This window comes from Amyelois transitella, chromosome 25 (assembly GCF_032362555.1).
Source record: "Amyelois transitella isolate CPQ chromosome 25, ilAmyTran1.1, whole genome shotgun sequence".
Lineage (NCBI taxonomy): Eukaryota > Metazoa > Arthropoda > Insecta > Lepidoptera > Pyralidae > Amyelois > Amyelois transitella.
This window is the reverse complement of record NC_083528.1, coordinates 2,932,515-2,947,536: the sequence shown is the minus strand read 5'-3', so window position 1 is coordinate 2,947,536 and position 15,022 is coordinate 2,932,515. Positions and strand designations below refer to the sequence as shown.

General features: G+C 35.8%; 1 protein-coding gene across 9 annotated transcripts in view; it reads left to right on the top strand.

Moving 5' to 3' along the window:
- The first annotated feature begins 519 nt into the window (after positions 1-519).
- LOC106138038 (twitchin) overlaps positions 520-15,022 on the top strand; it is a 112,986-nt gene continuing 98,483 nt past the window's right edge. For 6 of the 9 annotated variants that reach the window (XM_060951490.1, XM_060951488.1, XM_060951487.1 and 3 more), the window contains exons 1-15: positions 520-714; positions 5,583-5,813; positions 7,099-7,238; positions 8,839-8,860; positions 9,469-9,631; positions 10,475-10,616; positions 11,624-11,759; positions 11,842-12,045; positions 12,130-12,431; positions 12,614-13,240; positions 13,317-13,489; positions 13,611-13,784; positions 13,945-14,199; positions 14,391-14,513; positions 14,590-15,003. In XM_060951490.1, the coding sequence (XP_060807473.1) occupies positions 5,641-5,813; positions 7,099-7,238; positions 8,839-8,860; positions 9,469-9,631; positions 10,475-10,616; positions 11,624-11,759; positions 11,842-12,045; positions 12,130-12,431; positions 12,614-13,240; positions 13,317-13,489; positions 13,611-13,784; positions 13,945-14,199; positions 14,391-14,513; positions 14,590-15,003 (3,048 nt within the window). In that variant the 5' untranslated portion in view covers positions 520-714; positions 5,583-5,640. The remainder of the gene's footprint in view (positions 715-5,582; positions 5,814-7,098; positions 7,239-8,838; positions 8,861-9,468; positions 9,632-10,474; positions 10,617-11,623; positions 11,760-11,841; positions 12,046-12,129; positions 12,432-12,613; positions 13,241-13,316; positions 13,490-13,610; positions 13,785-13,944; positions 14,200-14,390; positions 14,514-14,589; positions 15,004-15,022) is intronic. The other 3 variants (XM_060951494.1, XM_060951495.1, XM_060951489.1) reach the window with 1 other exon arrangement.

The window sequence follows — 15,022 nt, the reverse complement described above, 5'->3', positions numbered from 1 at the left end:
ATATATCATTTTCATATAACATAATATATCTTTTTAAAACCTTGAGTATGTTTATTCATTTACAGCAATATGTTAAAAATATTTAAAAAAAATACATTGTTTACGGTTTTTATTATGCTTTCAGTGCATTGAGTGTTTTAGATGTGCCAGTTATGAGGCGATTATAAAATTTATCGTATTTATGCACATTATATTCTCAAACGTCTCTACTTCAAAATGGGGATGTGCCTATTTTAGCAAGGAATCATCTGATGCTCACGCCTTCGTCAATTTAATATATTCAAGCAATTTCCTGTCTGAACTGACTAATATTAATTGCATTCAAATCGCCGGTCACATGAGATTAAGTAAGGGCTAAATAATCCGTTAGATCATTTCTATCTTCAACGGAAAACACCTCTGCACAGCCACGTCACAACGTGACGAGTCGACGTTATCCAATGGTTGCAGTCTCCCACGCAAATTCCGGACCGCCCGCCTCGGCTGGTCGCCAAAATTTTCATAGTTTAGTTACGATTTCGAAAACGAACCGACGCGTCCCGCCGCCGGTACCGAATCCTCTAACGAGTCCACTTTCTACTTCTTCGATAACTCGGTCTACTTCATAAATTTTATTTTGTTTATCAGTACCATCTATTTTTAGTAGAGTTTCAAGTGTGAGTGCACTGACATAAGTGATACGTGCTTTTATTGGATTTTTGTTTGGCGATCTTGGTACGTTATGTTTTCTCATATCATCATTGACATTGACTCTATCACATGTTGACTTAACATCAAATTATAATTTATTACATTTATCAATAATTATTCATTATTGACTATTGCTTTAAGAACATTTTTTCTTTGAAAAAAAAGTAGATCATAAAATTTTTAGAGCGGCGAAAAGTTAGATAATCGTGGGAAGTGAGACAGTGCAGTTATAAAAGTTTTGCGCTGAAACGTCCAGTTTCTGAGGCCTTCGGCGTACAGAAATAGCCGAGACGTTCGTTTCACACTTGAGGGAATTTCAACAAGACATGGACACCTACTCGCTTACACTTCACCTTGTCTCGCAGATGGCGCTGACCGCTGCAACCCACCACCGACTCTGACTCACGCTGAGCTTTCAGCTGTCGTTACGGATTGAGTTGAATAATGAATACGTACTCGTATGAGTTAGAGAGAGACTGCCATCGATATTGATCAATTTTTTTTTATCGTAGAACAATTCGGAAAATTATCACGCTTAAATTAGATTTGTAACTCAAATATTAAATTTTTCACCAACTGGGCCGTGTTCACTTCAGAAGAGGTTTACAGTTTCTTCATGGAAATTCGTTTTTGATTTAATATAATTAATGTTATGGACGTGGCGTCTAATTGCAATTGAGTATATATAATAAAAAATAGTGGAGATCTTTCTTGAAATTTGGTTCATATAGTAAATTCTGTAGTGCAGTGAAGTTCACGAGACCATTTAAAACCTTCCATATTAAATTGGTTCGCCGCGAAATTGAACGTCGCGAAGATATTTGGTTTTCCAAAATCCTAAATATCGCAACCAAGACTTAACCGATTGTGTTGCCTCCTGAACTTAACAATTCTATTGACAGAGCCTAGATACCATTTAAAATTCTACATAATAAAACAAGCGGTTTGAAAGTTACAACCATACAAAAATGCAGGTTTTCCCTTTGTTGATTGTCCATTTCATGTAACTTTATTTGTTATATGTAAGCTATACAATCGTGGTTCTCCATAGTCTTACGGTGAACACCGTGAGGAAACCTGCACATTCAGGCAATTGGATGTGTCACCATGACTCCAATACAGGTAGCAAAGGTTACCAGCAAAGGTTGCGGAGGTCAGATGGGAGTCGCTTTGGGTAAAAACCTGACTCCAACCTAGGATCCATGGTCAAAGATTAGCGTGTACAAACATTCAAATTTCTTTTAACTGTGCCCTTTCTCTCCTACTGTATTATGCGAATTCAAATTCTACGACTATAGTTAAAAATTTTAATTAGCATAACAGTGAAAGAATTTTCATGATTTTGAAATTATCTCTTACCATCAAACAACAAAGTTACAATATCATACAAGTAACAACAAAAATAATATAGCGGGATGACAAAATTTCATTTGTTTATCTACTCGTACCTCCAAAAGCATGTCAAAAATTCAATATGTAACTACTTAAGAGTGTCGATGTTACCTAATTCATGATAATAACGTCTGTACTGGATTGGAAGACTCCAGTCTCCTCATGACTTGGTTCGTGTTCATTTAGAATACCTATAAAACTTCTTAGCTGTAAGAAAACACCAATATTTGTATGGAGAAAATAAATAAATATTACTTTACTTTGGTAACGAAGAAAACACATATGTGTGTTGCAGCTGGTTCTCTTCCCGTTCAAATTGTAAAAATCAATCAAGGGAATAAACTTGGGTTTCTTATTTTATGCCGTGTGGCTCTCAGCACTTTAGAATAGGACCACTCCATATCTTTCCCGTGGATGTCGTAAAGGGTGACTAAGTGAAAGGCTTGGGGTTCATATTTTAGGCAACAGGCTAGCAACCTGTCAGTATTTGAATCTAAATTTTATCATTAAACCTCTCAGCAGAACGTCGCCTTTCAATATTTTCAAGAATGTCGGCTCTGTCTACCTCTTAAGAGATAAAGACGTAATCATTTAACACCTGATGTTTACGTATCTATAGCTTATTATAAACTAGATTTCAAGAATACAGAAAAAAAGTTTTCTTACATAGCACTTATTCGTAAGTAGATTACGAAAACCAAGTTTACTTAAATGCCTGAGTGTGAGATTTGAAGATAGTGGACAGGAGAGAATGTAGATTTGAAGATTGTGGGCAGTCCATCGGTAAATGCAACAAATTTCTAAACATTAAGGTAATTGTGTAAATTTTACATTTAAAAATGAAGACTTAAATCTTGTTTACCAGTACAATTTTATTTAGGTTAATGGAACGGAATGAAACCAAATAAATGATCTTGAGATATCGGATTATGCTAATTATTTTGGAAGTTTAGATTAGATTATTTTTATGTGAAACTAGCTTTCCGCCCGCGGCTTCGCCCACGTGTAATTCGGTTATATATAGCGTTTTTTAATGATCTCGACAGGGCTTTTTCTTCCACAGGCTGAAATCTTGTTACAACTGGAATTAAATATAGCCTGTGTTACTCAGGGATGATGTAGCTTTCTAATGGTGAATGTTTGAAATCGATTCAGTAGTTTCGGAGTTTATCGATTACATGTGTAAACAAACAAACATATAAAAAAATAGATTGTTCCTCTTTATAATATTAGTATACATACAAATCTATATAGAAAAAGTAAAGCGAGACAAAATCATCGTCTCAAAAGAAAAAAAAACAGGATTTATAGGACGAAGAGGCCTTACAGGATTTCCTTCTGTTTAAGTATTTGCGTCTGATAGTCATCATCCCATGTGAATGAGCTGATGATGGAAGGTACAACTCCTCAACGGTTAGGAGTTGAAAGAAAATTCTTACGAAGTTATACGTACATGTGAGGCTATTAGGTTGACCTGATAATACAAAGTAAATCTCACTAACGTTAAGAATTTAGGTGAAAATGGATGCGGACAAATTTCGTCTTTTCACTTGTTTCCTTTTAGCTGTTTGTATGGGTAGTGTTAACACAAAATAGGGATTTAAAGGCGTGATGTTATTAATGTTATGCATGTATGTACATAATTATGTATGTTATTATGTATGTTAAAGAGACGACTGAAAGTTGTCATACAAAGTCTTTTTTTTTAAGGATGGGAAATCATCAAATGACCTCTCCCGCTCTGGGTGGAACGGAAGGGAGTGTCAGACCTTTACTGACTAAAACCCACCTCGTTCCTTCAGTTGCCCTTTGCGTTCCGGGGCCACGGTATCTCGTTAGAACTTTCCCGCAGCCCCGGCTCAGTTTATCCCGTTTCCCCCCCTTGGGGGTTGACATTTCAAAAATCCCTTCTTAGTGCTCACTTATGTTACTAAAGGAACCTCTGTTCAAAATCTCAGACTCCTATACCGAGCGGTTTCGGCTGTGCGTTAATAAATCAGTCACCCAATCGCACCCCCTAAATCACGATTGGAGGGTAGTTTGAAAAAACTTATAATGTCAAACATATTTACTTGCCTATGTACGTGTTCATGCCAAGTTTCAAGTTTATAAACCCAAGGAATAAGATTTTTCATAGAAACGTTTTTACCCCTTTTCCCCCCCTTGGGGGTTGAATTTCCAAAAATCCTTTCTTAGTGCTCCCCTACATATCCCAAGGAACCTACATTCCAAATTTCAGCTGTCTACGACCAGTAGTTTCGACTGTGCGTTGTCTGTCAGTCAGTCACTCAGTAACGGAAGAGTTTTATATATATAGATAAATGAAATTACTCAAAAATAGGCATAACAAGAGTGTGTGTGTGCAATAAAGAGTTTACAAACAAACAAACAAACAAACAATATATTGATCATATTTTATAATAGGTCTAACGAGGTTATAAAGTATTCAATTTATTCGTAGGCAAAGCAAAAAAGAAATATTTAAAGGATAATAGAAACATTTTCTAAGTAAAGTAGTAACGTTTGTTTTGTCGGGACCGCAAAATTAGGTTAAATTATTCACTGCCCGTTTTTGCCCGATAGCAAGAATGTACCTTTAATTTACATATATACATATAGTCACGTCTATATCCCATGCGGCGTAGACGGAGCCAACAGTCTTGAAAATACTGATAGGCCACGTTCAGCTTTTTGGCTTGATAATAAAATTGAGATTCAAATAGTGACAGGTTGCTAGTCGATCGCCTTAAAAAAAGAATCCCAAGTTTGTAAGCTTTTTATTTACCAAATGATCTCTGTGGATACACAGAAAACATAAAGGAATGATAAACCCAAAAAAATACTACATACATTTTATTTTTTACGATCAACAGTTTAAAATAAAACCTGATGAACGATTTACAAACAAAAAAACCTCTTTTTATATGCAGTTAAGGCTATGAAACTAATTTTTTTAAAGTTGGCGGTAATGACAAATTTTGAGACGGATACAGCAGTAAAAATATTACGTAGAGTCGGATGTTAGGAGGTGGGCTAGCAACCTGTCACTATATAAATCTCAATTTTATCATTTGACGGCCTCTGTGGCGCAGCGGTAGTGCGCTTGTCTGTGTCACCGGAGGTCCCGGGTTCGAATCCCGGCCAGGGCATGATGAGAAACGAACCTTCTCTGAATGGCCTGGGTCTTGGATGTTTATCTATAAACGTATTTATTATAAAATATAGTATCGTTGAGTTAGCACAAGTTTCGAACTTACTTCGAGGCTAACTCAATCTGTGTAATTTGTCCCGTATATATTTATTTATTTATCATTGAGCGAATCAACTGACGTCGCCTATCAAGAAGACTGTTGGCTCTGTCTACCCCGCTAGGGATACAGACGTGTATATATGTATAAATGTACAATGAGCGGCTAACTATCACCATTTCTATGATTGCCTAACTGTCAACTGAAAACTCAAGCGGACTTATTATAAAGTTACCTACCTTCCCCCCCCAGGAACAGTTCGTCCAGTAACCGGACACCTTTGCCGCGGTAATGAGCCACAGCTAGCACCATGGGGGTGGTAGACGACTTAGCCCCAAGCTTCACCCAGAAGCCGCAGCTCCGCCAAGAAGACGATGGCAACAAGCTGGTCTTCGAGTGCCAGTTGCTGGCCTCGCCGAAGCCCGAGATCTGGTGGTACCGCAGCGATGAACTGCTCAAAGAAGATAACAGGACTCAATTCAAGTTTGTATAATGTTTCCGTTGTAATAATATTATAACTTATCTAATCCAGGTTAGTGTCATAGGCACACCTCTCCTCCAGAGAGATGGGGCTGGTCATAAACGCAATGCTGTCTACTGAAGTGGGGATGGAACTGGGACTCACGACAGGAAGATAATGGAAAAAAAAGTGTAAAAATTTAATGTCATTGGTTGGCTTCGTCAATACCAATCAGCACAATTGCTTTGATAACAAAAAAGGATGAACCATTTAAGTGATTGGCGTGATTTAGTTTTTAGGCCTAAACCTTAAATCTGGACGAATGTCTTCTCACCGTGGACATTCTGCAAGCTGTTCGTATAGAACCGACAGTCATGTTAATATACGATCAAAAACAAAAGTATTTTAGGTCAACGATCCGACGATCACCTTGGTCCGTGGTTTGTGGCGGCTTCCTTTGATGTACAATATTCAGACGACACACTTGGCACGCGCGCACGCGCAATCGAAAAACTATATGTCTATGTCAACAGAACAGCTGATGGCTATCTAGATTCAAATTTGGAGTCATGATTATTGAGGTGCTGCCGTTTAATTTTTTTTGTTAATTTTTCTTTTGTTTTCTCTTATAACCTCTTACATAGCGTTTTTCTGACTACATTCTCAAATGTCGCATTCAAAGCTCGGGGTTTAGAACGGCGCTAGAACGCATGTAAACGACACATGTTTTCTTGCAAAGAAAGCAGAGACTTTGTATCCCTTTGTCACAATTATCACGTATCTGGCTTATGTATTCTAATGACTTCAATCACGTTCGATAATCATTTCCATGATTCACCTTGAAATAGGATATTATGAAGTTCTTTAATTTGGTCCCAAAATGTTACCCGGCGTAGTACCCATCCTTCCTTTCATTCTTCTTCTTTCGTCGTCTTCTTTGGCTTCAATCAGGAAAAGATTAAGTGTCAATATCGATCGGTTAAGTCACAATTATTAAGTCCAGCTTAAATATTTTAGTATTCCAGTTTTCAAACTCATTTATAGCCTATACATTGCCTGGGCCTAATAGCTATATAACAAAGTTTAATTAGAATTCGTCCAGTAATTCCAGATATTTGCGTGTACAAACAAATAAACAGACAAAGACAGAGAGATTGAGAGAGAGAGAGAGACCGAGTTTATTTCTTTCGAATTTTCCTTCTCTACTACATATTCAATGTACAGAAATTTCATTTTTGTTATTTTATTATAGGTTCATAGGTATTGATAATACCTTTGCTGTTTCATCATCATGTGTGTTATCTCCAGGATCCAGAGCATCGCCAACAACAAGTTCCTGGTGGTGCTCGAGCTGGACGACGTGATCGAGACAGACGCGGGACTGTACAAAGTTAAGGCCAAGAACAAGATGGGTGAGGTGGCCGCCTCCATCAACCTTAACTTCAGTCGTAAGTTCATACATACATACATAAAATCAAGCCTCTTTCCCGGAGGGGTAGGCATAAACTACCTCTTTCCACTTGCCACGATCTCTGCATACTTCCTTCGCTTCATCTATATTCATAACTCTCTTCATGCATTCTACTTCATACATACATATGGTCACATCTATATTCCTTGAGGGGTAGACAGAGCTAACAGTCTTGAAAAGATTGATAGGCCACGTTCAGCTGTTTGGCTTAATGATAGAATTGAGATTCAAATAGTGACAGGTTGCTAGCCCATCGCCTAAAAAGAATACCAATTTTGTAAGCCTATCCCTTAGTCGCCTTTTACGTCATCCATGGAATCATTTGTTATATTCGCAAACATTAACTCTCTACATAGGTCAAAATAAACTTTGATAATTCATTACTGATTCTTTTATTTGAAAACCTACATTGTATTCATAATAGATCATACAAATTTTTAGTTGATACAATCTTAAGGTAGTGTTGATGGTGAAACAATTCAATGTAATGCATTATGTTGAATGCAATTTTGCTCATAATACGTAGTTTCTAGCGAAGCGAAGCATTCATTACGTGATATCTCATATACTATAGCAATATATGATTTGTGCCCGATTTAGCGTGGACACGTAAAACTGAAACGAAAACATTTCTGTATTGTGATTCATCCCACATACGCGTCTGACGTAGAAAATGCCCTAAATATACAGACTTTGCCAAATAAAACTGACCTGAACATTGTCACAAACAACCCAACATTTGTCACAATATTCGGCCGTAATCCAATACTGGTCAATAAAAATACCTTCACAAATAACAGTATTAGTCATCGTCTGAAATAAATGTGGACAAAAAATGTAGCGTTGAGAGTAGAACCCACGCCCCTTGGCAAGCTAGTGCGTGTCCCGTGCGTCCATACTTTGGCAGAATTGTCAGAGGCGCTTCGTTATTCTCATGATGGACTGATGAAATAACACTTTCTGTATTGCAAACATTATGACAAATTATATCAGATCTTGAAAATGTCAGCCAATTTCCTAACTAAACTTTATTTACTGATGGGCCACAACATTGGTTTATTATAGCCCTACCGCCCTGAGAGAAACAGGTGTACTGGTAACACACAACAAATTTGCTCCTGCGCCGCCGCGATCTGATTGTAATGTTATTGTGTGCACTGCACCATAGTATATGGTTAAGGTGTCGTATTTTTTCATGAGACTCAAGTAAACTATTTTTTTAAACATTCATATCGCTCTTATAATTGATTTTAATTTGATTTCCTTGGAATGTTTAAGAACTTTGGTACAAGTACTATTTTTATCCCCAGAAAATGTGAATATTACAAAAATTTCAAGGTGAAATAAATGCTTTTAGTTACTACAAAATCAATGAAACAGGTGTATTTCTAGAATTACCACCAATATGATCCCGAACGTCTGGTAGATGTAATCTGAATTGTAAACAAAATGTGCTGTGATTCTATTCCCGATCAGAGCTATTTTTAATTTCACACCACCCAACACAAATTATCCGGAATACCATTAAAACGCTTAATAAAATTTTCGTTGAATAATCATTCTCTTGTATTTTTCAGCCGCTGACGAAGAAAAACAAAAGTAAGTTACATTTTATAATAAACATTTTAGTTATTTTAAGTTACGTTATCAGATGAAAAAATTCAACAATAACTTCAATTTAATCCTGATTTTGGCTACAAGTTTAAAAAACCACTTTCAAAAATAAGATCACAAGTTACATCAGTTAATTATTAGTTTCTTGAAAAAGTATATTACTTCACATACTATATGATTATCTATTTTTTACTTATTCTATTTTTACCAACCACCAACCTAGGTCAACGATAAAAATTTTGTAGTAATCTCTCTTATGACCAAGATCTATCAGCATCGCACCCCTTCCATAATTCCGCCCGTACGGGTATAACTGAAAGTTTCTTTGGGTCGGTCACACCTTCCGCTTTTATGAGCCGAACCACGGTAGCGCTACAACATATTTGTTCTTACTAAAACGCTCCATTCTTGACTCCATACGAATTCTCTTTATGACCAAGATCGTTATTCAAGCTCAAAATTCCAAAATTTTCCAGACAAGTGGACGGTTACCATATATTTGTTCTTTCTAAAACGCTCCATTCTTGGACTCCATACCAATTCTCTTTTTGACCAAGATCGTTATTCATGCTCAAAATTCTAAAATTTTCCAGACAAGTGGACGGTAAAGCGCCTACGTTCGCGCGCAAGCCTGCCATCAGGCAGGAGGATGATGGCAAGCGGCTCATATTCGAGTGCCGCATCGAGGCCGAGCCCGTGCCCTCCGTGTCCTGGTTCCACAACACCGTCGAGGTCAAACCCGACGCGAGGCATAAGGTAAATGTCGTCTGTGGCTACATCATTATCATATCATCTATAATGTGATAGAGTTTCACGGTGGACTATTTCGTGGCTGATGGTTGATATTTTTGTTGAGTCTTTCTTACAATTTTTTTAAATTAATAAGTCAAATTATTATAATAACTTTCTCTAAAGAAAGATTTCCTATCGGTAGATCAAGTGACAGAAACCACTGCAAACTTTTTTGATCAAATTAATACTTTACTTAGGTATAAAAAAATGAAAAAAATATTATACAATTAGTATATTTTATAATGAGGAAGATAAAAAAGGACTCTCGACAGTTATATTTGTAGACACTAATGAGGCAACTGTACTTGAAGCAGGTTATGTAATTGGCAAAGACACTGAACAGGCGGTCGTCATACCCGAATGCCGTAGACCTGGCATTCTGTTGTAGAAATAAAAATAAGAAAGCACATTAGAGATGCTCCAGTTTTAAAAGTACTTAGAGATGGCCTTGACCCCGATCTACTTGGCGAGGATAGCAGCCAGGTGCTTCTGCTTCGCGCGATGACCTTTCATCCTAAATCTGTCTATTAATTTTGTGTTACTGATGGAGTTATTTTTTTATTGCAAATACTTTTACATTTCTTTTTATTTTGTTATTAATACTAAAGTGTATCTTCCCTGAAAGGTTAGGCAGATTCTTCATCTTTCCACTTGGAGACCACCAAGTTGACCACCTGCTTCTTGTGTTAGACTGTGGGTCTTTTTTAGCAATCTTTTAATGTAAAGTGAATCGGTTAAGTGTATTCTTAATAAGGCCTTTCACTAGAACGAGTTAATTAATTATTTTTTATTATTATCGCATTCCAGTTAACAGTGAACAAAGATGGAAAATCATATTATGCCGCTTTAGAGATCAACAATGTGACCGTAGAGGACGCAGGGAAGTACAGAGTGACGGCCAAGAACGAACTCGGCGAAAGTAACGCCACTATCAGCTTAAACTTCGACAGTAAGTATTGTGACACTGTCAAAGTCATCAATACTGTTATCTCAATGACTGACAATTAGTTTTTCAATTTATCAGCAAAAAAAATTAGAATACATTTTATTATAACTGCGGGAAATTATTACGATTTACGTCATAATTATGCAGTATTTCTTAAATTTCATGATTCATTATTATACTGCATATTATATAATCAGTAAATTTTCCCATACAATTTAAACTTAGATTAAATTATGCTTTATCTATAACATTTTGCAGCTATTTGTGTGATTCTAATCCTTTATCCCGACAAAAAATATAATTTTCATTGTATACGTAGACTTTGCAGCGAAGCTTGTATAATCATCAACTAATTCCTTCAGAATACCTATTTATTACTCTACATAATACACTACGAATATTGTACTAGTCGTTTATGTTTCTATGTTTAATTTAAGATGTTTTCTTAGTGTCAAAATCTGCTTTTCACAAATATTACACACAAACACTCAACACTTACATCTTGTAAATAATATTTATATTCTTCATATTACACACATCCTATAATTCATTATTTTTCATCAAGCACGTACCTGTAGTGTCTTAGATCTTTTTTATATTTATGACATTTTATTTAGTTTGCAATATGCTTTAATTAACATAGACTTACCCCGCAAGAATATATTTTCTAGTCAGAAGTCTCTTTGCAATTTTGTGCTTACGCAAATGCACAATAATCCACGATTAACAGAGGCAACTGTACTGCGTACTGTTTGTTAAGACCTAAATTAGTTGAATGAGGATTTCTCACAATATAATCCCGTATAATCCAAATTACTATTACAATATTTATGTATATATTCTTATATATATCTCAATTAACTCTATCTATATAACGTATCTAAATTCAAATTGCGATCATTATCACATACAAGAAAGAAAACATCTTAAATTTTTATAAAAGAGAAAAGCTGCAAATTGTCATAATATTATTATATTACATTGATACTAAACTTTGATGGCTGGCATAGGCGACGAAGCGCCCGTGCCTGAAGACTATATCAAACCAACGTTTACGGAGAGACCAGTCATCAGGCAATCGGAAGATGGTACAAAAATCACATTCGAATGTAGATGTGTTGGCAAACCGAAACCAACCATTGCATGGTAAGACTAATGAACAATAATCTCATAATTGATTAAAAATGCACTGAATGTGAGTAACTTAATTAATTAATTTATGGGACAGGTACCATGGTAAAAAATTAATAAAAGAAAGCAGTCGATATAAAATAACACTAGATGAGGACCAATCGTTATACCACATGGCGCGACTAGAAATCATAGGCGTAGAAAATTCGGATAGAGGAGAATACAGGGCTTTGGCAAAAAACAAACATGGTGAAGGCGTTGCAAAAATAAATCTAAACTTTGAAGGTGGAGATAAACCAAAGTAAGGCATAATTCATTTAAATTTAAAATACTTGTCTTTTCACGGGAAAAAAGTATTTTCATTAAATTTTTATTTTTTAAACAGAATTCCCGATGGAAAAGCGCCAAGATTTCCTAAAAAGCCTACAATTAGACAAGAAGGGGATGTCCTTATTATGGAATGTGTTTTAGAAGCATATCCCTTGCCAGATATAACATGGTTCCACGGAGACAAAGAAATCAAAGATGGAGCTAAAATGAAGATGTCTAGAAAGGCTATAGGAAAAGATACATTTAATTTAACCTTAGAAATTTTAAGTCCCACTAGAGAAGACGGTGGTAACTATAGGTGTAATGCTTTTAACGTGTTTGGCGAGAGTAATGCCAATATTGCTCTCAACTTCCAAGGTAAATAAAACAACATTAAAGAGTATTTCAAATTTAGTAGGTAAAATAAATAAATATCCCGTAATATCAAAGTACGCATACAGTAGCAGTGGCATGACAAGCTTAAAGCTTATAAGCTGCATGTAGCAATATTTTAACAAGCTCATGCATTCTTTTGATAATAACTTTGTTTTATTCTGTAGGTGGGGATGATGAAAATGGTTTCGCACCGTCATTCGTGGAGAAACCCCGAATCATTCCCAACGAAGATGGCACTCTTATTACCATGCGTTGTGTTTGCAAAGCCAAGCCGGCGGCTGAAGTAACGTGGTACAGAGGCACGACTGTCATCAAGGCTAGCAGTAAAATTGAAATTAAATCATCAGAAATGGGAGAGGATATTTATGAATTGGTATTGCTTTTGACCAACCCGACAGCAGCGGATGGTGGCGCCTACCGCTGTCACGTCAAAAACGAATATGGTGAAAGTAATGCCAATTTGAACCTTAATATTGAAGCTGAGCCCGAACCAGAAGGGGAGGGGCCGACGTTTGTTGAGAAACCCACAATTCAATCTAAGGATAATGGCAAACTTGTAATAATGGGGTGTAAAGTAAAAGCTAGTCCTAAACCAACGATAGTCTGGTACCACGAAGGCAAAGAAATCAGGGACTCGTCGAAGATCAAAACCAGGGTCGAGGTCAAAGAAGATATTTACACCATTGTATTAGAACTCATCGATCCTGGTATTGAAGACTCCGGACTGTATAAATGCAACATTAAAAATGAACTTGGAGAGCTCAATGCAAATCTTACGCTCAATATTGAAAGTAAGTAATTTTACTTTCCTTCTGTGATTTTTTTTTGTTTTGACGATTAACTTATAATGATTTTTTATGTTTGCAGTCATTCCAGTTATCAAAGAAAAACCAAAGATCATTAAGATAGTTAAAAAGAAGACTGTTATTGTTGAATGTAAAGTATTAAGTAAATTTGCGCCTGCGTGTACATGGTTCAAGGAAGCTAATGCTGTCAAAGAAGACTCGAGACATACAGTGCTCATCGAGCCTCTTAGAGAAGTAAGTATAAAAAAGTACCTGGCTCGAATCCTCAATCATTATTATGATTTTAAATATATGCATTAAAAATATATCAAGTCAAGTATCACACTTTCAAGTTTGTAATTATTTCTTATTTCAGGGTGAATTCACGGTCAAATTGGAAATTTCAAATGTTTCGCAACATGACAAAGGATCATACAAACTTGTTGCTAAGAATGAAAAGGGTGAGGCAACATCACAACAAGTTGAAATCACGGAAATACCAGAAGAAAAAGGAGAAAAACCTCAGATCATCAAACATTTCAGAAGTTTGGTAAGTTATTATTTTGATTTTTAGTTTCATAAGATTATTTAAAATAAAATATGCATAATTTGACTTCAGGCTTCAACCTCAGGGCTTCAATTGAAAACATTTAAATTTCAACATATAATGCAAGCAAACTTTTGACTACATAATTATTTTTTATCATCAGGCCAAGAAAGAAAACGAGGAAGCCGAATTTGTCGCAGTCCTTAAGACATCTGATCAATCATGCAGATGTACTTGGTACAAGAACTCTTCGGTAATCAGGGACTCTTCTGAGGTGAACACATCGTTCGACGGCACCAATGCAAGAATAATTATTCGGAAAGTTTCCTCTAAGCACGTTGCCAACTATAGAGTTGTCATCAAGAACGAATTCGGCGAAGACGAGTCGAGTGCGGACTTGACCTTAGTTGAGGAAAAGGTAAGCTTAATTTGAAGCAACTTACATTTTTTGAAATAAAACTTAAATCAGTAGTAAACATTCTGAAAGTAAAAAGAATAAAATAAGATAATATATTAACTGTTACAATATTGCACTGTTGCAACATTTACACATAAAAAATAAGGTTAATATTAACTTTGATTGAGCTTTGACGGATCTTGATATTTCAGAAAAAGAAGAAAGAGGAGGAGGAAGAAGAAGAAAAGACCGTTATTGAAGAGTCAGAAGAAGAAATGTCAATCGTAGAAGAAAAATCTGTAATCGAAGAAAACCACATTGAAGAAAAGAAAAAGGTAAGTTTTTTGATAAAATTAATAAATTCGTTTTACTGAAATATCAAAATCTACAATGAGAATGTATTTGCTATAGGAGGAAGAAAAGAAACTATCTGCAAAGAAGGTATCCAAAAAGGAAGAAGTCAAAATAGAAGAAAAGAAAGACGAGGTTGAAATTGAGGCCAAGAAGACTGAATCTAAGGTCGAAGCCAAAAAAGTCGTCAAAAAAGAAGAAACTAAAAAAGCCGAACAAGAAATTGAAGAAACTAAAAAAGTTCTTGAGAAGAAAACTGCAAAATCGGAGGAAGAAAAGAAATCCCTTCTTGAAAAAATCGAAAAGAAGAAGGTCGAAACTGAAGAGGCTAAAATTGAAGGCATTCCAAAACTTAAACCAGTCAAACCTAAAGAAGAACCAGTCGAAGAAAAGAAAGAAGTTAGCAAAAAGACTGAAAAAACCGAAGAAAAGAAAAAGGTTGTTAAAAAGAAAGTCGTGGCAAAGAAAGATGAGGTAAGTAAATTAATGTTTT